The sequence below is a fragment of the Parus major genome, chromosome 4, assembly GCF_001522545.3.
Source record: "Parus major isolate Abel chromosome 4, Parus_major1.1, whole genome shotgun sequence".
Lineage (NCBI taxonomy): Eukaryota > Metazoa > Chordata > Aves > Passeriformes > Paridae > Parus > Parus major.
In genome coordinates this window covers 12,157,583-12,171,067 of record NC_031771.1, presented here as the reverse complement: position 1 = coordinate 12,171,067, position 13,485 = coordinate 12,157,583, and the positions used below count along the sequence as shown (strand labels likewise).

Genomic DNA, 13,485 nt, shown 5'->3' with positions numbered 1-13,485 from the left:
CAATGTTTGTACTAGAAATACTTAAGACAGATAAGGATATTTATCCTAGATATAACTAAGATAGAAGAAGTGATAATAAAAAAAGCCCTAAATAAATCTAAACCATTCAACATCCATTAAGGTAAAATAAAGTAAATAAATTCAGCCAATTGGTTATTTCCATACGGTTGGATTTCTTTAAATAGTAATGAAATCATTGCTAAAAAATCCATTGTTATTAAAATAAAAAAGTTGGCTCAGCCTACCAAAATTAGATTTGTAAGTTGCTGGTCATTCCCATAATTAAATCTGTGTCACAAATTTGCAAGAAAAATGGACACTATGACTAATGCATTTACTTGCAGCACTAGTGCTGTCAGGCTGTGTAAATCATTATGCCTGCTAAAGCAGACTAGATAAGAATTCCATACATTTTCATTAACCAACTAAGCTTTGTGTATATGTGAGAAGCCAACTTTACTCTCTCCTACCTTCAGCTTGCATTTGGAAGATACTGTAAATAAAAACACTAGCCTTGATTTGATGAGCCATGTGGCTACTCCAAAAACTATTTGAGCTTTTTGGACCAGATCCATCTCATCCGAGAGATGGTGAGATAAAAGAACAAAACCATACATACTTAGTTTGCACAAAGGGGATTAATGGAATGATGGGCACCTGAAATGTGTCTTATTTCATCTATTATCTTTCAATAGAGAAAGAAAAGCTAATCCAAGACAGCACTGGAAGAATTCTTAACCAACACTGCTGTTTTCTCAAAAGTCCAGTGGTCACCACAACAGGGTCCCCAGAATCCTCTCTTTTCCTCTTGATTTCCTGTCACCACAGACCTTCAGATCTCAGTTACAGTTCTTTGTTTTAGGTGAAGCTGATGGCTGCTCCTTTCACACTAACTGTTCATAACTCCAAGGCACTGAAGAACCAGCCTACTCTGACCCACACCACAGGCTGGAAAATCTTATGGGATTCCCAGCCCACAGTCTCAAGCAGAAAGGAGATTAATGAGAGGTAGAAAGACTAGACAAGACTGGTGTAGTCTAGCAGTGCAGAGCATTTTGTGAGGACATGATGCTCTAGAAGTCAGTCTCCCACACACAGGGCATTACACTGTCACTGCAAACTGAGTGCAGCTCTCAGCCAAGCACATCTCCAGTGCAGGAACAGACTCAGTGACAGCTGGACAAAGTCAAAGGAGCCGAGGAACAACCATCAGCACAGCATGTTTTGCAGTCCCCTACCTATCACTCTGTGATTTGGACATTTGCAAGTATTTGTGATCTTCTTTTAGAAGCAGGACAGAAATGCTTAGGAAGTGTGACAATGCATACAACATCAAGAATGTCAACAGACCTACACTTAACATTCCAAGCAATTTCTTTAGCTTTTAGGTGCAGAAGTATCCTCTCCTCCAAGTGGAAGCAGCTAACATAGTTCTATCTTAGCATCTGCATGCAACCTTGTGATAACCAACCACTCTGTATGAGTAAAACACTACCAGATTATATAAAATCCCCATTAAGAGGAAAATCTGAAATCACTTCTTATGCTCCACAATTATTGTAAACCAAACTGCTTAAACGAGGGGAGGAGATAATGATATTAACTACTCAACTCAGAGCAATCCTCTGTGGTATGAGCCTAAATATTCTCTTAGCTGAAATTTATGTAAATTGAATTCATCTATCATTAGTTATTACTAATCTAGCTATATAAAAACACTTTTCTGTAACAATTAGTTTTTTCAAACACTGTGTTTTAATTAGACCTGGGATGTTATTAAATTAAGTCAATAAAAGAATGTAAATATGTACAGTACCATTCCATGCTCTGTTTTGTCTGTATATTTATAGGAATATGGGCTTTGGTGGAGTAAAAACGAATTACTTAGTGGTTGGCTGGTAGTTTTTGTAAATCTCTTTACCAGTGAAAACACCCCCAGGTCCTTAATCTAAGTGCACTTCTGCTCATCAAGACATATTTGGCATTTCTACATTTTGTGCATCACAAGATGTTCCGTTTCACCTGAATAAGCTGATCTCAGTATCATTCTAACATTATACTGAGTATTTTCCTGCTGACATTTTGTTCCACAGCTTACTTTAACTTCTCGAGCACTCTTTCCTAGTCTTAGGGAAAAAAAAAAAAAAAAAAGGTGGTGGGGGCAAGAGAGTAATCAGCACAGCACATCTTTCAGCCCTTTTAAATCAGCCTGCTTGACACTATCACACACAGGCACTGGCCCACAGGGCATAGTCTGAAGAGAGAAAACACTGGCCTGGCTTTGTCACAAGTGTCACAACCTGCCCACATGGTAAGACAAGTAATATAAGAAAAACTTCAGCCTTGCTGAGGTCAGAGCCTTCCAAATAATCTCCAGAACACGTGGAAATATAAAATTTTGGTCTACAACTCCATCTAAGCCCGTCCACATACAGCTCATCATTAGACACTCCTAAGAAAAATGCAAATGTGATTTTGATTAATCATGAATTGAAGAAACAGGACATAGGTTCTTCACCCATAGCCAAATCCCTAAGTTAGGCACCGATAGAAACTGATGGATTCCCAAAACCACTTACACCAGGTCCTTCCATTATCTTCTCAGAAACAAGCCAATTATTTTTACATTTTACAGAAAAGTTTTGACTTCAAACAAATATATATACACACAAACACATATGTGTTTAATGCTTTGCCAGTTTTTCAACAGCAAACTTTCTTTCTAAGTGACCACACACCTGCCAGTGCTCCACATCCCGAGCTGCTTGATTCAAGGTCATGTACATCCACACCACTGTAAAACTACTGGTAAACAACTCTGTCTCCTTACTACTGTCCCTGGCCTATTATCAGATTTCAGTCACAAAGTTTATCCTATCAGCTTCATAACTAATGAAATGTTTGTAAGAACAAAGCACTCAGTAAACATATTTGTGATTTGTTTTGTGTCATACACATGTGTTCCCTATGTAAACATGATTTCAAAGTACGATTACCAGAACAAGTGTTTAAATGTGTGGATACATTTTTAACTTAATAGTAACCAGTGTCTTTACCATGTTATTCTAAAGAAATCAGTAATGAGAAAAAATCAGCTGGTACTATGGTTTCATTCTAGCTGATCTTTAATATTTTTGAAAAGTGTTTTCTGGGAACTTTGTAAGAATGATGTTTACTGCAATGCTGCTCCAACATTTGCAAAAAGACCTGAAGGGAACAAAAAGTGAAACTAGGTAATTACATGTAAGCAAAACTTTCCAGTGATCACAAACTAAGACCAAAACCAAAATTAGGAGTATTTCATGAAAGCAAAAACTAACATCTTCTTAAATTCAGATTTCTTCAAAGAGCTGCAAGTAGCTACTAGAAATTGAAAATATGTCTCTGTTGATTTACTAAGAGCCAGCATTGTAGTCAGATGCAGTGAAGCCTAAATTCTTACTTGAAGCCAAAAGATATCTTCAAATGGCAGCTGAACTGAGCCTTTGGGTATTCACAGAAACCTCTTGAACTGAAAGCTGGAGACAGCAGAAAAAACAGGAGCTCGTGCCAAGCAACAAGAGAAAATACCACACACACACAGACTTCAGTTTTTCCAACACTTCCACAGTTTGAGGCAGGCCCATGGAAGGAGGGCATTACAGGTGACAAAAAGGACTTGGAAGGTGATATTGTAATCATGTGAGTGGTCATCTATACCCCAAAAAAACTTACAGTCATCCTCCTAACTTCAGCCTAGTCCCTCAAAAATGCAGCAGAACAACTGCTTCAACTTCAAAGTGCTACGTGACTTTATCTCTTGATAGTACAGTTCCATATACTTAAGCTCCTAAAAGCCAGATTTTCATTAAAAAAATAAACAAAAAATGAGCCATGAATAACAAGTGAGTTATTTTGTACCCACAGTTAGGATTTCAACTTCCTAATTTGAATTCTTTTATCATTCATTCATTTTATACATCATAGCATAAATCAGGACACAAGACTGGCATCACAAACACATACTTCTAAACATGCATAAATTTTAGTAAGAACAAATTCAATTATTATCAGCCTAAATAAACAGTCACAGTAGTTTGCCAACACATAAAATAATTTTTTATTTAATATTCATTAGTATCTCTCTAACTAACACATCAGCAAAAGAAATCTATTCTTCCTTTCTTCATAAATATATTTAGTGTTCTTTACAGTGTCCTTCCCAACTGTTTGTAGACCATCAGGACCACAAACACTGCTTTTGCTTTTTAAAGAAGCAGTTATATTTCCAGCTGGATTGATTGCTTTCCCATATCTAGCTCTTTTAGTGTGTTCCTCAGAGACATCGAGTGGCTCCACTGACAGTAAAATATGCTAAACAAATGACAAGTCACTGAGTAAATTAGCATCTACTCTCTGATCAGCTGGGTCATGTTTTCTTTTCAAAATCCATGGCCTCTTGATAGAAAATAATGAGTATTTGATGGGCCTTATTAGAAAAATCAATATATTGATGCCTATGTCTGAAACATCTGCATAATAATAGATTCTGTTAACCCATTAAGGAGGAAATTAAGATGTGTTTACACATTATTAATTTACCACAAGCCCATAAAGACAATATATTCACTACCTTTCTCAAGACTTTAACAAAAATAAAAGAAATTGCACTAACCCATATTTAAAGGCATGGTGACATAAACTGAAAGATGATTCAAATTTTTGCAATCTGAATGGCAAAATTCCACCAGCAATAACGTGGAAAAATGCAAACACACCAATGATACTGTTAAAAAACGAGACTATCAAAGCACTTGCTATAAACACTGTGTTACTTACCAAAAAACTTCCAAAAGCGGAATTAAATATAGCAGCTGCCTGAAAAGAGAAAAAGGATAAATATCACCAATGGTAAATAGCTACAGTGCAAGCACAAAATGTTCTTTCCCCACCCACCAAGCTATTAGATTCTCCAAATACACACATACACAGAGATGATTAGGCAGTTAGACACTGCTCAAAAAATTGCCAGTTGCCTGTAACTTATGGAGACTGATGGATTCTGCTTTATGCATTCATAAATAATGTGCTGAAATGGACAAAAGCAGGAGGAGAAGAAAATCCTTGTGGATAGACTGAAGAGGAATATCCAGGAGAACTAAGAATATTGCACAGAAGCTTGGTCTCACTACTCGTCCTCTAACTTGCCAGGAACATTTTTATATACTGACCTATTAATTAAAATAAACATTACCTGATTTAACTAAAATACTGCATTTTCATACACTTTTAACAATTTTTATGAAATATTAACCTGGAAAATAATCTACTTTCATAGTTCATCATAATAAAGTATTGACAGAGAGAATTTCCTGTAGCTCAACAAACAAATTTAAAATAGGAATAACAAAAAACCCAACCAAAAAAAAAACCCACAATGACCCCATACTTCTGAGGCAAAAATGTCATTACTTTTCACTCCACAGTATTTTAAAATAAGAAAATTAACTATTTTGATAATGAGTTAAGAAGTGTTTGTGCTTACCTAAATATCCAGGAAATACAAGGTAGGAGTATTATTTCTTAATATGAACTCATCAAATTCCAGGAAGTTAAAACCTGAGTCTTGCATTGCTTTACCCAATTACCAAGAAAGAACAGAAACTCTTGTATGGCAGCCAGTCTGATGATGAAAAGCCACACAGCAAAGGTAAGAGGAAAGGGAGGAGGGAAATCTACCATTTACTTGCCAATTTAGAGGAAAATTAATCACCCTGGACACTTCCAGCCACAGATTAGTAACAAGAGGCTGCTAGTGAGTTGAGCAAGTTTGAATAAAGTCCAAAATCAGGGTAGGAGCAGTAGCTGAACCTGCCTTCTGCTCCATAAGAGGATGCACTGAAAATGAATGGGTAATGAGATCCTTGGCTCTAGAGAGCTTAGCTTTCTTATTCAAGTTCATAATTAATTCAAAGCTTTGATAATTTCATTAGATTCCTCCTCTGCTGGCCCTATCAATAAAAGATGGCACTGGACCACAGCTCCTCAGTGGCCCAAATACAAAAACAAATGCAGACTGGGAAACCTTTGCTGACTTGCTTACTAACAGGGACAATGGCATATGGCATTCCATGTTGTGGAGGGAGCATCTGAATAGATACAGCTAAATAAAACATTATAGTTGACAGTTGTAAACTACAGTAACATATTTTAACACCTCTTTCTCATCAGCATTTCTTTTTTGAACATTAAAAAAAAAAAAAAAAAAAGAGGCACAAGTCCAAACAGCTTCTCTTGCCAGAGATTATAGCTGAAAGGAAGCGTGAGTAGTATAAACAATTCTTCAACAAGTGTGAATTAAATCAGGATTTTCTACTTGTATATGAAGCTGTGCAACTGATACTTTCATGTAGCAAAGCAAAGACATATTATTTCAATTTACACAAACCTAGAAGCATGGCTACCAATCCTGACCTGAGGATTATCTAGAGATATGACATTATTTTACTTAAAACAGGCTGCAATTCCACTTCCAGGAAAAATTCTATACCTGGAAAAGTGTTGAGAGATACTAGATGGTGGTATTTTGCCCACAACCAAACTTCTATTATTCCTTCCTGATCCATCTGGAAGATATCTGGATTTTTTAAATAATCTCAAGCATGTAACAGGGACTAAGACAACAATCTTGGACAAATTTTATGCTTCAATTGTTTAGCCAAACACATCCAAAACTCATAATTCACAACCAGTTCTGGAGTACACTAGTGTACAATTTTTAACTCCCTTTCTCTGAACTGTCAGAAATTATCCATAGCAGACTCATTAAAGGCAAAAGAAGAGGGAGAGGAAAAAAAATCAGGAAGACTGCAAATTAAAATACAATCATCCAGATTACTCGCCTCAGTGAGGGAGGACTTACACATGTCAATTACTCTAGCTGCAGTTTTCTTTGTAAACATTTCCCCGGCAAAATAAACTCAGAAGTCATTTCTTCTCACACTCACAAACCTGGGGCTTTTATTTGTGATTCTTGTTCAGTTTAAACAAACTAGTAGTAAACTGAATTATCTGTTCCAATTTGTGATTAAACATACCTGGTATGTAGTAGCATAACCCTCTAGAATTTAAACACTTTCATGCTTCCAATTCCCTTCTATCAAAGGGATACATACCTCACAGGGCATTGTCAAAATTAATTCATTCCTTAAAATGCACTCTGAAATCCTTAGAGGGATGATACAAATAAACATTAGTGCTGACACATGATACAGCCAGGCTCTTCATTTGCTATTTGAGACATTTATTAGTCACTATTATTGCATCACTTTTTTTAGTGTTTGCTCTTTTTGTGCTTCGACAGATATCAGACTATCTGCAGTCAGCTTAAATGAAACAATAAAACATGAAAACATTTGGATGTCTTTATAATACTCCAAGTTCAGATTTGCATGTGTTTGCAAACTATTCATTGCATTTACCATTAGTATGAGGTGAGAGCGCTATAAAATCCATAGCAAAGTCCTTTCAAAAGGTAAGTGCATAGCCATGTGTTGAAATGTAAGGTCAGCCCACATTCAAAAGCAGCAGTATCAACAACTAAACAAATTTTCTGTCTTTGTATCAACTCAAGAGACAGGAATGAAACTCACTGCCAAGACTCTTAACAGGGCAAGTACAGAAGAACGTGGACAGCATCACTTGAGCTAACAATTGTACACATTAGCTCCATTAAACAACAAATTCACTTATTATTAGGCAGGTAGAATTTCAGTCAACTCTTTATGGCCCTGGGCTTGAGGGAATGCTCTCGTGGTCTACATTTCAAGGGAGAATTCCAAATGAGAAATGACCAGGCCACCTCTGAAGGATATCTGCCTGGCAGCACCTGACAGAAACTTTCCTCTTCTCAAACCAGAGTCTAGCACAAAGCCTCAGCCCTTCATGTCTCACCTTATCCTGGAATATACGTATGGAAAACACTGCTAAGATTTCTACACTGACAGCAACAAAATCCAAGACATCCTCTTGGCAACAAAGGCTGGTAAAAGATGGAAGAAAAAGGCAAAGCCACTACCAAGGGGCTAAGCATTTCCCCCCAGGTGTGGATCCAAATGAAGCAGCAAGTACATGTCAGACAGCAAATCAAACAAGTGTATTTAGAAATCAGCTATTAAATACAGATCATGTTCTGAACTTTGTTTCATTGCCTTGTTTTTGGTACCAAACTAAACTACCTTGGAATTTATCAGACTAGATATTGTTTTGATAACAACATAGCCTGACTACATTAAACAACAGGAAAAGACACCCTGTGTGGGTGTCTTATGTGGACCTCAGAAGAAAGTAAGAGAATTTCTCACCAATATGTGTATACTGCTTCAATAGTAAACCATTGGATTCTTGAGTGTCATTTGGCAGTCTTTAGGGAGACAACCTTCCTAGATGTATTTAAGCCTACACTTACCCCCAGGCACCCCACAGCTGGGACAGCACACTGTATGGACACCAGGGCCTGTCTGGCCCCAAGTCATCCCTGCTCTGAGGAAAGGACATTCCAGGGTCAAGGCCACAGATGCAGCGTAATGAAACCAAACAGCCTCAGAACATCCTGGAAGGAAGCAGCCTGGGCATGATACAGAGCTGTTCTGTGTCTGTCTGCCATTCCCTGCAGTTAAAATCTGAGCACTAGGGCGATGTACCACACACTCAAGCATCTGCAATAAGACTAATTATCCTATTTAACACAAGGCACAGTGAAGAAGAAAAACCCAGAAGAGCAGAAAAGAACTAGGGAGGGACAAGGACTCTGACAGTTCTAGTGCAGGATTATGCAGTAGAGGACAGAAAACATGATGTGGTAGTGTGACATTTTACAGCATCCATACTATTATTGCAAAATTTAATACAACCATGTCTCCTCTTTGACAGAAGAGAAAGGAAAAATAAAAATAAAAAAAAGACTGAAGAAAGCTTTGGATGGAAGTGCTTTGACCAAACAGGACAGAAAAGGAAATTTTATCTAACCAGAGATCAGTGTAGTTCGAAAAGGTGGGAAAAGGCAGGATGTCAGAAGTAACTTGAATGAGTTGGCAAAGTCCCTTTAAACAGATCCTTCAATCTCCTGTTTAAAAATAAAATCTCATGTGAGTGTTACCTCAGCTCATGTCTTAACTGCTGTTTCCAATAACAAGATGTACATCTCTGTAGAAAGCTATTTGCCACAGCACTGTTACTGCAAACAGAATATAAATATACCTAATAAGGTTTAATCTGTGTTGCTGTTCATAACTATTCATCTGAGTTCAGACAGGAAATATATATATATATAGTTTCAAGTTCCTGGTTTCGAGCACTAAATTGAATCAGGTGTCCTCTTCTCTTAAGAAAATTAAGTTGCTTTTGTGCAAGAGTGTTTTAATGAGAACAGAGCCTGCTGACACTGATAAATGGGAATGACACCAGAGAGAGCATGTAAGCAGGACAATATGTGCATGTAACAGTCTTACAGGCTATTTTTCACTGACTATCCTGAATGACTTCGCTGTTTCTTAAGGGGCCTATTAATCTCAAATTTAGTTATTACACAACGTTTATTTGAACATATATTCTGTGGATGATGACAGTTAATAAAGGAAATCTTTTACAAGCTGTATTTTTACATATTGTTCCAACTGCAGCTCCCAGTCATTCTACTGTATTGATGGAATAACCTAGTTATGATGCAGCTTTAAAAAAGGCACATATATTCAGATTCCTTTCTAAGCATATGGGGACTCTTAAATAACTGTTAAAATGCATATAAAAGTCCTGCTCCAGCATGGCAGAAATGAAAGAGGCAGTGTTAACTGCTCAACCAAATCTCCAGAAGTGCACTTGCCCCCTCCAAGGCAAAGCATGTGCCTTTCATCCAGCGTCAGAAAATGTGAACTTAAAAAAAAGTATCATCCAGCATCATCTCTGGGAAATAAATAGGGTCTAGACTTGACTCTGATGTATGTACACTCCATACTGAATTCAACAGAAGCTGGAGAATACATCTTACACATGACTCCAGCCCATGTGCTATATATGTGATAGGGCACCACAACTGCTGTATTACATTTACAGCAAAACAAAAAGCACACAAAACCCCCAAACCAACAACCACCCAAACACACAAAATATGAAAAAAACACAAAACCCCCACAAAACAAAAGAAACCCCACAAAACTTTGATAGCAACTAAATTTTGAGTCCAAAGAAATTTTCCCAAAAAAAAAGTGTGCTGATGTTCAAAAAGTCTCTTATAAAAAATACAAAATTACACTAATTATTTCAGTAGAGATGCATGTAAACTTATGCTCTTATTAAAAAAATAAATCAAAAATCCAGAGAATCACAAATACACACACACATACATACAAACTACACCCATCAACCAAGAAGCCTCCAGTATACCAACAAAAAAACCCCAAAGTATGGAAGAGATTATGTATTTATTCACTACCATGTCCCCTGTGGTCCAACACAATTTTCTGACTGGGAAAAAGATAGCAAAGATATCACCTAACCCCCAACCTGCCCCTAGAGCTGTGCTGACAACATGAAAACATTGCTTTATTTCAACCATGTTAAATAACCATCAGTTCTAGGGAAACAACACTGAAAAGGCACCATAAAATGAAAATAGAATAACTAATCTGTTGTTTGTTTGCATTTCAGCAGGGGAACATCATCCAGAGAATGATTCTCTCTAAAACACTGCGCTGAGTCCTCTGTTCCAGGCTGCCAGAGGTTGCCATCACTTGAGTAGAAGTTGGTGGTGCTTCAGGCAGGCACAACATTGTGCCACAAGCAGGGCACCAAAACAAGCTGGGGCCTCTGCTGGCAGAGAGTTATTGCCTCTCACCAGCAAAGTTGTTTCTGTTGAAAATCAGTCTTTCATTGCCTAATTTTTGTAGTTCCTCATATCCATCACCACCTTTTGGTAAATAATATTTACACACACAAAAACATCTGTTAAAAAGGAAAGCTTTTTGAACACACTAAGTTACATCTTCCTATTGAAGGATTTCTGTTTTTCACCAATAATTTCAGCAATACTGAGGCAGATAAAGAAAACTATCCTGTTCACTTTCTTTTTGTTAGAAATGCTAACTTGTCTGTACTGATAGCAACTGGAGTGTCAGCATGGTATTTCTCACTCAGAGGCAGGAGGTGAAGAAAGGCTGAAAACCAGAAGAGTATATTCACTGAAGTGTTTTGGTTTTTTTCCAGAGAGTAAAACCAGAACGTAAACATTTGCTAACAATTCAAATGGCAAACATTAATCATTCAGGTCTCAGGAACATTTATGTGTCACTCTGCAAATTTCCATCAATACTAATATAAAGATGAGTAAGAGGAAATCTGTGTTTAGCAAAGGCTGGAAAGCAACACTACTGTATCTCATTTTACTTGAGATTACTTGTATAATTGAGCTGAATGAAGATAAAGACTTTTGTCATCAGAAATATCACATGAATAAAGCCAGGAGGAAAGAACCTCTGTCAGGAGCTGGAATGTCCATTTTCTCATTGAAAGAGCCAAGACTGGGTCTCCTCAGGTACAGAACAGATGAGAGGCTTCATGAACAGCGTGCACTGCCTGACTAGCTCACACCATCAGCTGTACAATGCTGTCACTTTGTTCATAATTTCTTTGCTTTATCCTAAATGGCAAAGATTTACCCACACCAGATGCTCCTATGGCTATGTAGCAAACAAAACTTGTGTGATGTTCACAGGAAAAGCAGAAAAAAAGGCCATCTAGGCCATATTTTGAAACACAAATGTAGGCAACACACAACCTTTGCAAAGCCTTGTCTATTCCTTCAGGTTACCAAGGTAAGGGAGTCTTCCTCTTTCTACAACCGTGATCCTCCTCCTTTTAACAGTGACAAGGGCTGTAAGCAGAGACAGCCACCAATACTCTCACCTCATCCTTGTGTGACAGTCATACCCCAAGCCCAGCAGTGCCCTGAAGATCTAATTTAATTTTCCCATCCTCCTGTCAGCTGCAGCTCAAAACACAAAATCACTCTTGTACAACACAGTGCCTTCCACTGTTGGCTCCTACAACGGGGCAGTGGACTTCTGAATACCAACATGAATAAACAGAGGCAGTTTCTCTTTTTTGCCTCATCTACTTAAAAACTGCAAATGCAAACATTAAGATGACAGCCCAGTGCCAGTGTAAACATTGGCACAAGCAGTGATTTAAAGCTGACAGGCTCATTACAATGCAGGCTTTCTCATATCAAACACACACGTGCATAAACACCATGCTCCAGCATCTGACTTAGCTCTCCACAAACTTCTGACACACCAGAAAGCTCTGAGTTCCTGGAAAGGCATCTTGCCAAATTTTTGTATGTATTTTTCCCCAAATGGAAAGCCCATTTCAATAATTTTCCTAATCAGGGAAAAACAAGGTAACTTCTCCCTTGTACTCTCAAATTGTGAAGTTTAAGCCTTAGCTGTCATATATTTGGCCTGTGATATGTGGTTAAAGGGCAGAAAATTAAGAATTTAACCAGTCACTGGCACTTGGCTATCAAAACTACCCAAAAGCCTTATGCACATCATGATTTCATAGAAACTCCGGGTTTCTTCACCTTAGCAGTGAAGACACTGGGTCTCATAGCAGAACAAACAGATTGCTGAACAATGATTTAATAAAAGAGGCTCAACTGAGCAGTGCTAAAAAAGTAGTATTGCCAAAAAATTGTTCCTCTCTTATGGTCAAACACTTTGTAACTGTAAAGGACTTTCTCTCTAACAAAAAAAAAAAAAAAAAAAAAAAAAAAAAAAAAAAAAAAAAAGATTGTGGAAGGTATCCTCAAAAGGATACAGAGCAATAACAACCTCCAAACATACTTTTATTTAAGTTCACATTTTCTGAGATCTTAAGCTGTGATAAAAACACTTAAAGGTCTTGTCCCCTGATTCTCCTGGAGACACATCATCCATAACATGATTAGAGGTCTAGTTAAACAATGCATCCCACAACTCCAAAGAGTATTACTTCCCTGTTGAAGTGAAATGAAAGCACAAGGCCACTTTTTAAAAGGTGCCCTTTGCATTAACTCTAAGGCTGAGCCTGCACCAGGATTTTTCTATAAATATCCCGCTGTCATATTGCTTTCTGGGCAGTTAGTAGCAGAACCAGACATTTTAAATGCCAGGCCTTAAAAACCAGCTTGGAATAGCATTGTTATGAAAGTCCCTGTCAACAGAAAGACCACTGGCAACAGCTTCACTATTACAGTTGTGTAATGACAGGAGATGGGGAAACATAACACCAGTGCAAGGAAGGCCACAGCATGGGGAGGCTGGCTGAAACAGCAGCTTTGTAAAATATAAATTAAGTGTGGCCCTCTGCACAGATCCATGAATCCTGAGCTCTGGAGTTCGTGTCAGAATTTGTCATCTCATCAACAAATGTCCATATTTCAGAGAAGGACAATTTATTTTTTCTTAACCT

At 37.6% G+C, this 13,485-nt stretch overlaps 1 protein-coding gene across 5 annotated transcripts in view; it reads right to left on the bottom strand.

Annotated features, from left to right (window-relative positions):
* Window positions 1-13,485, bottom strand: part of SLC10A7 (solute carrier family 10 member 7) — a 138,539-nt gene that overhangs the window by 87,709 nt on the left and 37,345 nt on the right. For all 5 annotated transcript variants that reach the window (XR_004496911.1, XM_015625147.3, XM_015625145.3 and 2 more), the window contains one exon: window positions 4,819-4,857. Coding sequence is in view for 4 of the 5 variants with exons in the window: in XM_015625147.3 (XP_015480633.1) it covers window positions 4,819-4,857 (39 nt within the window). In the remaining variant the exon portion in view is untranslated. The remainder of the gene's footprint in view (window positions 1-4,818; window positions 4,858-13,485) is intronic.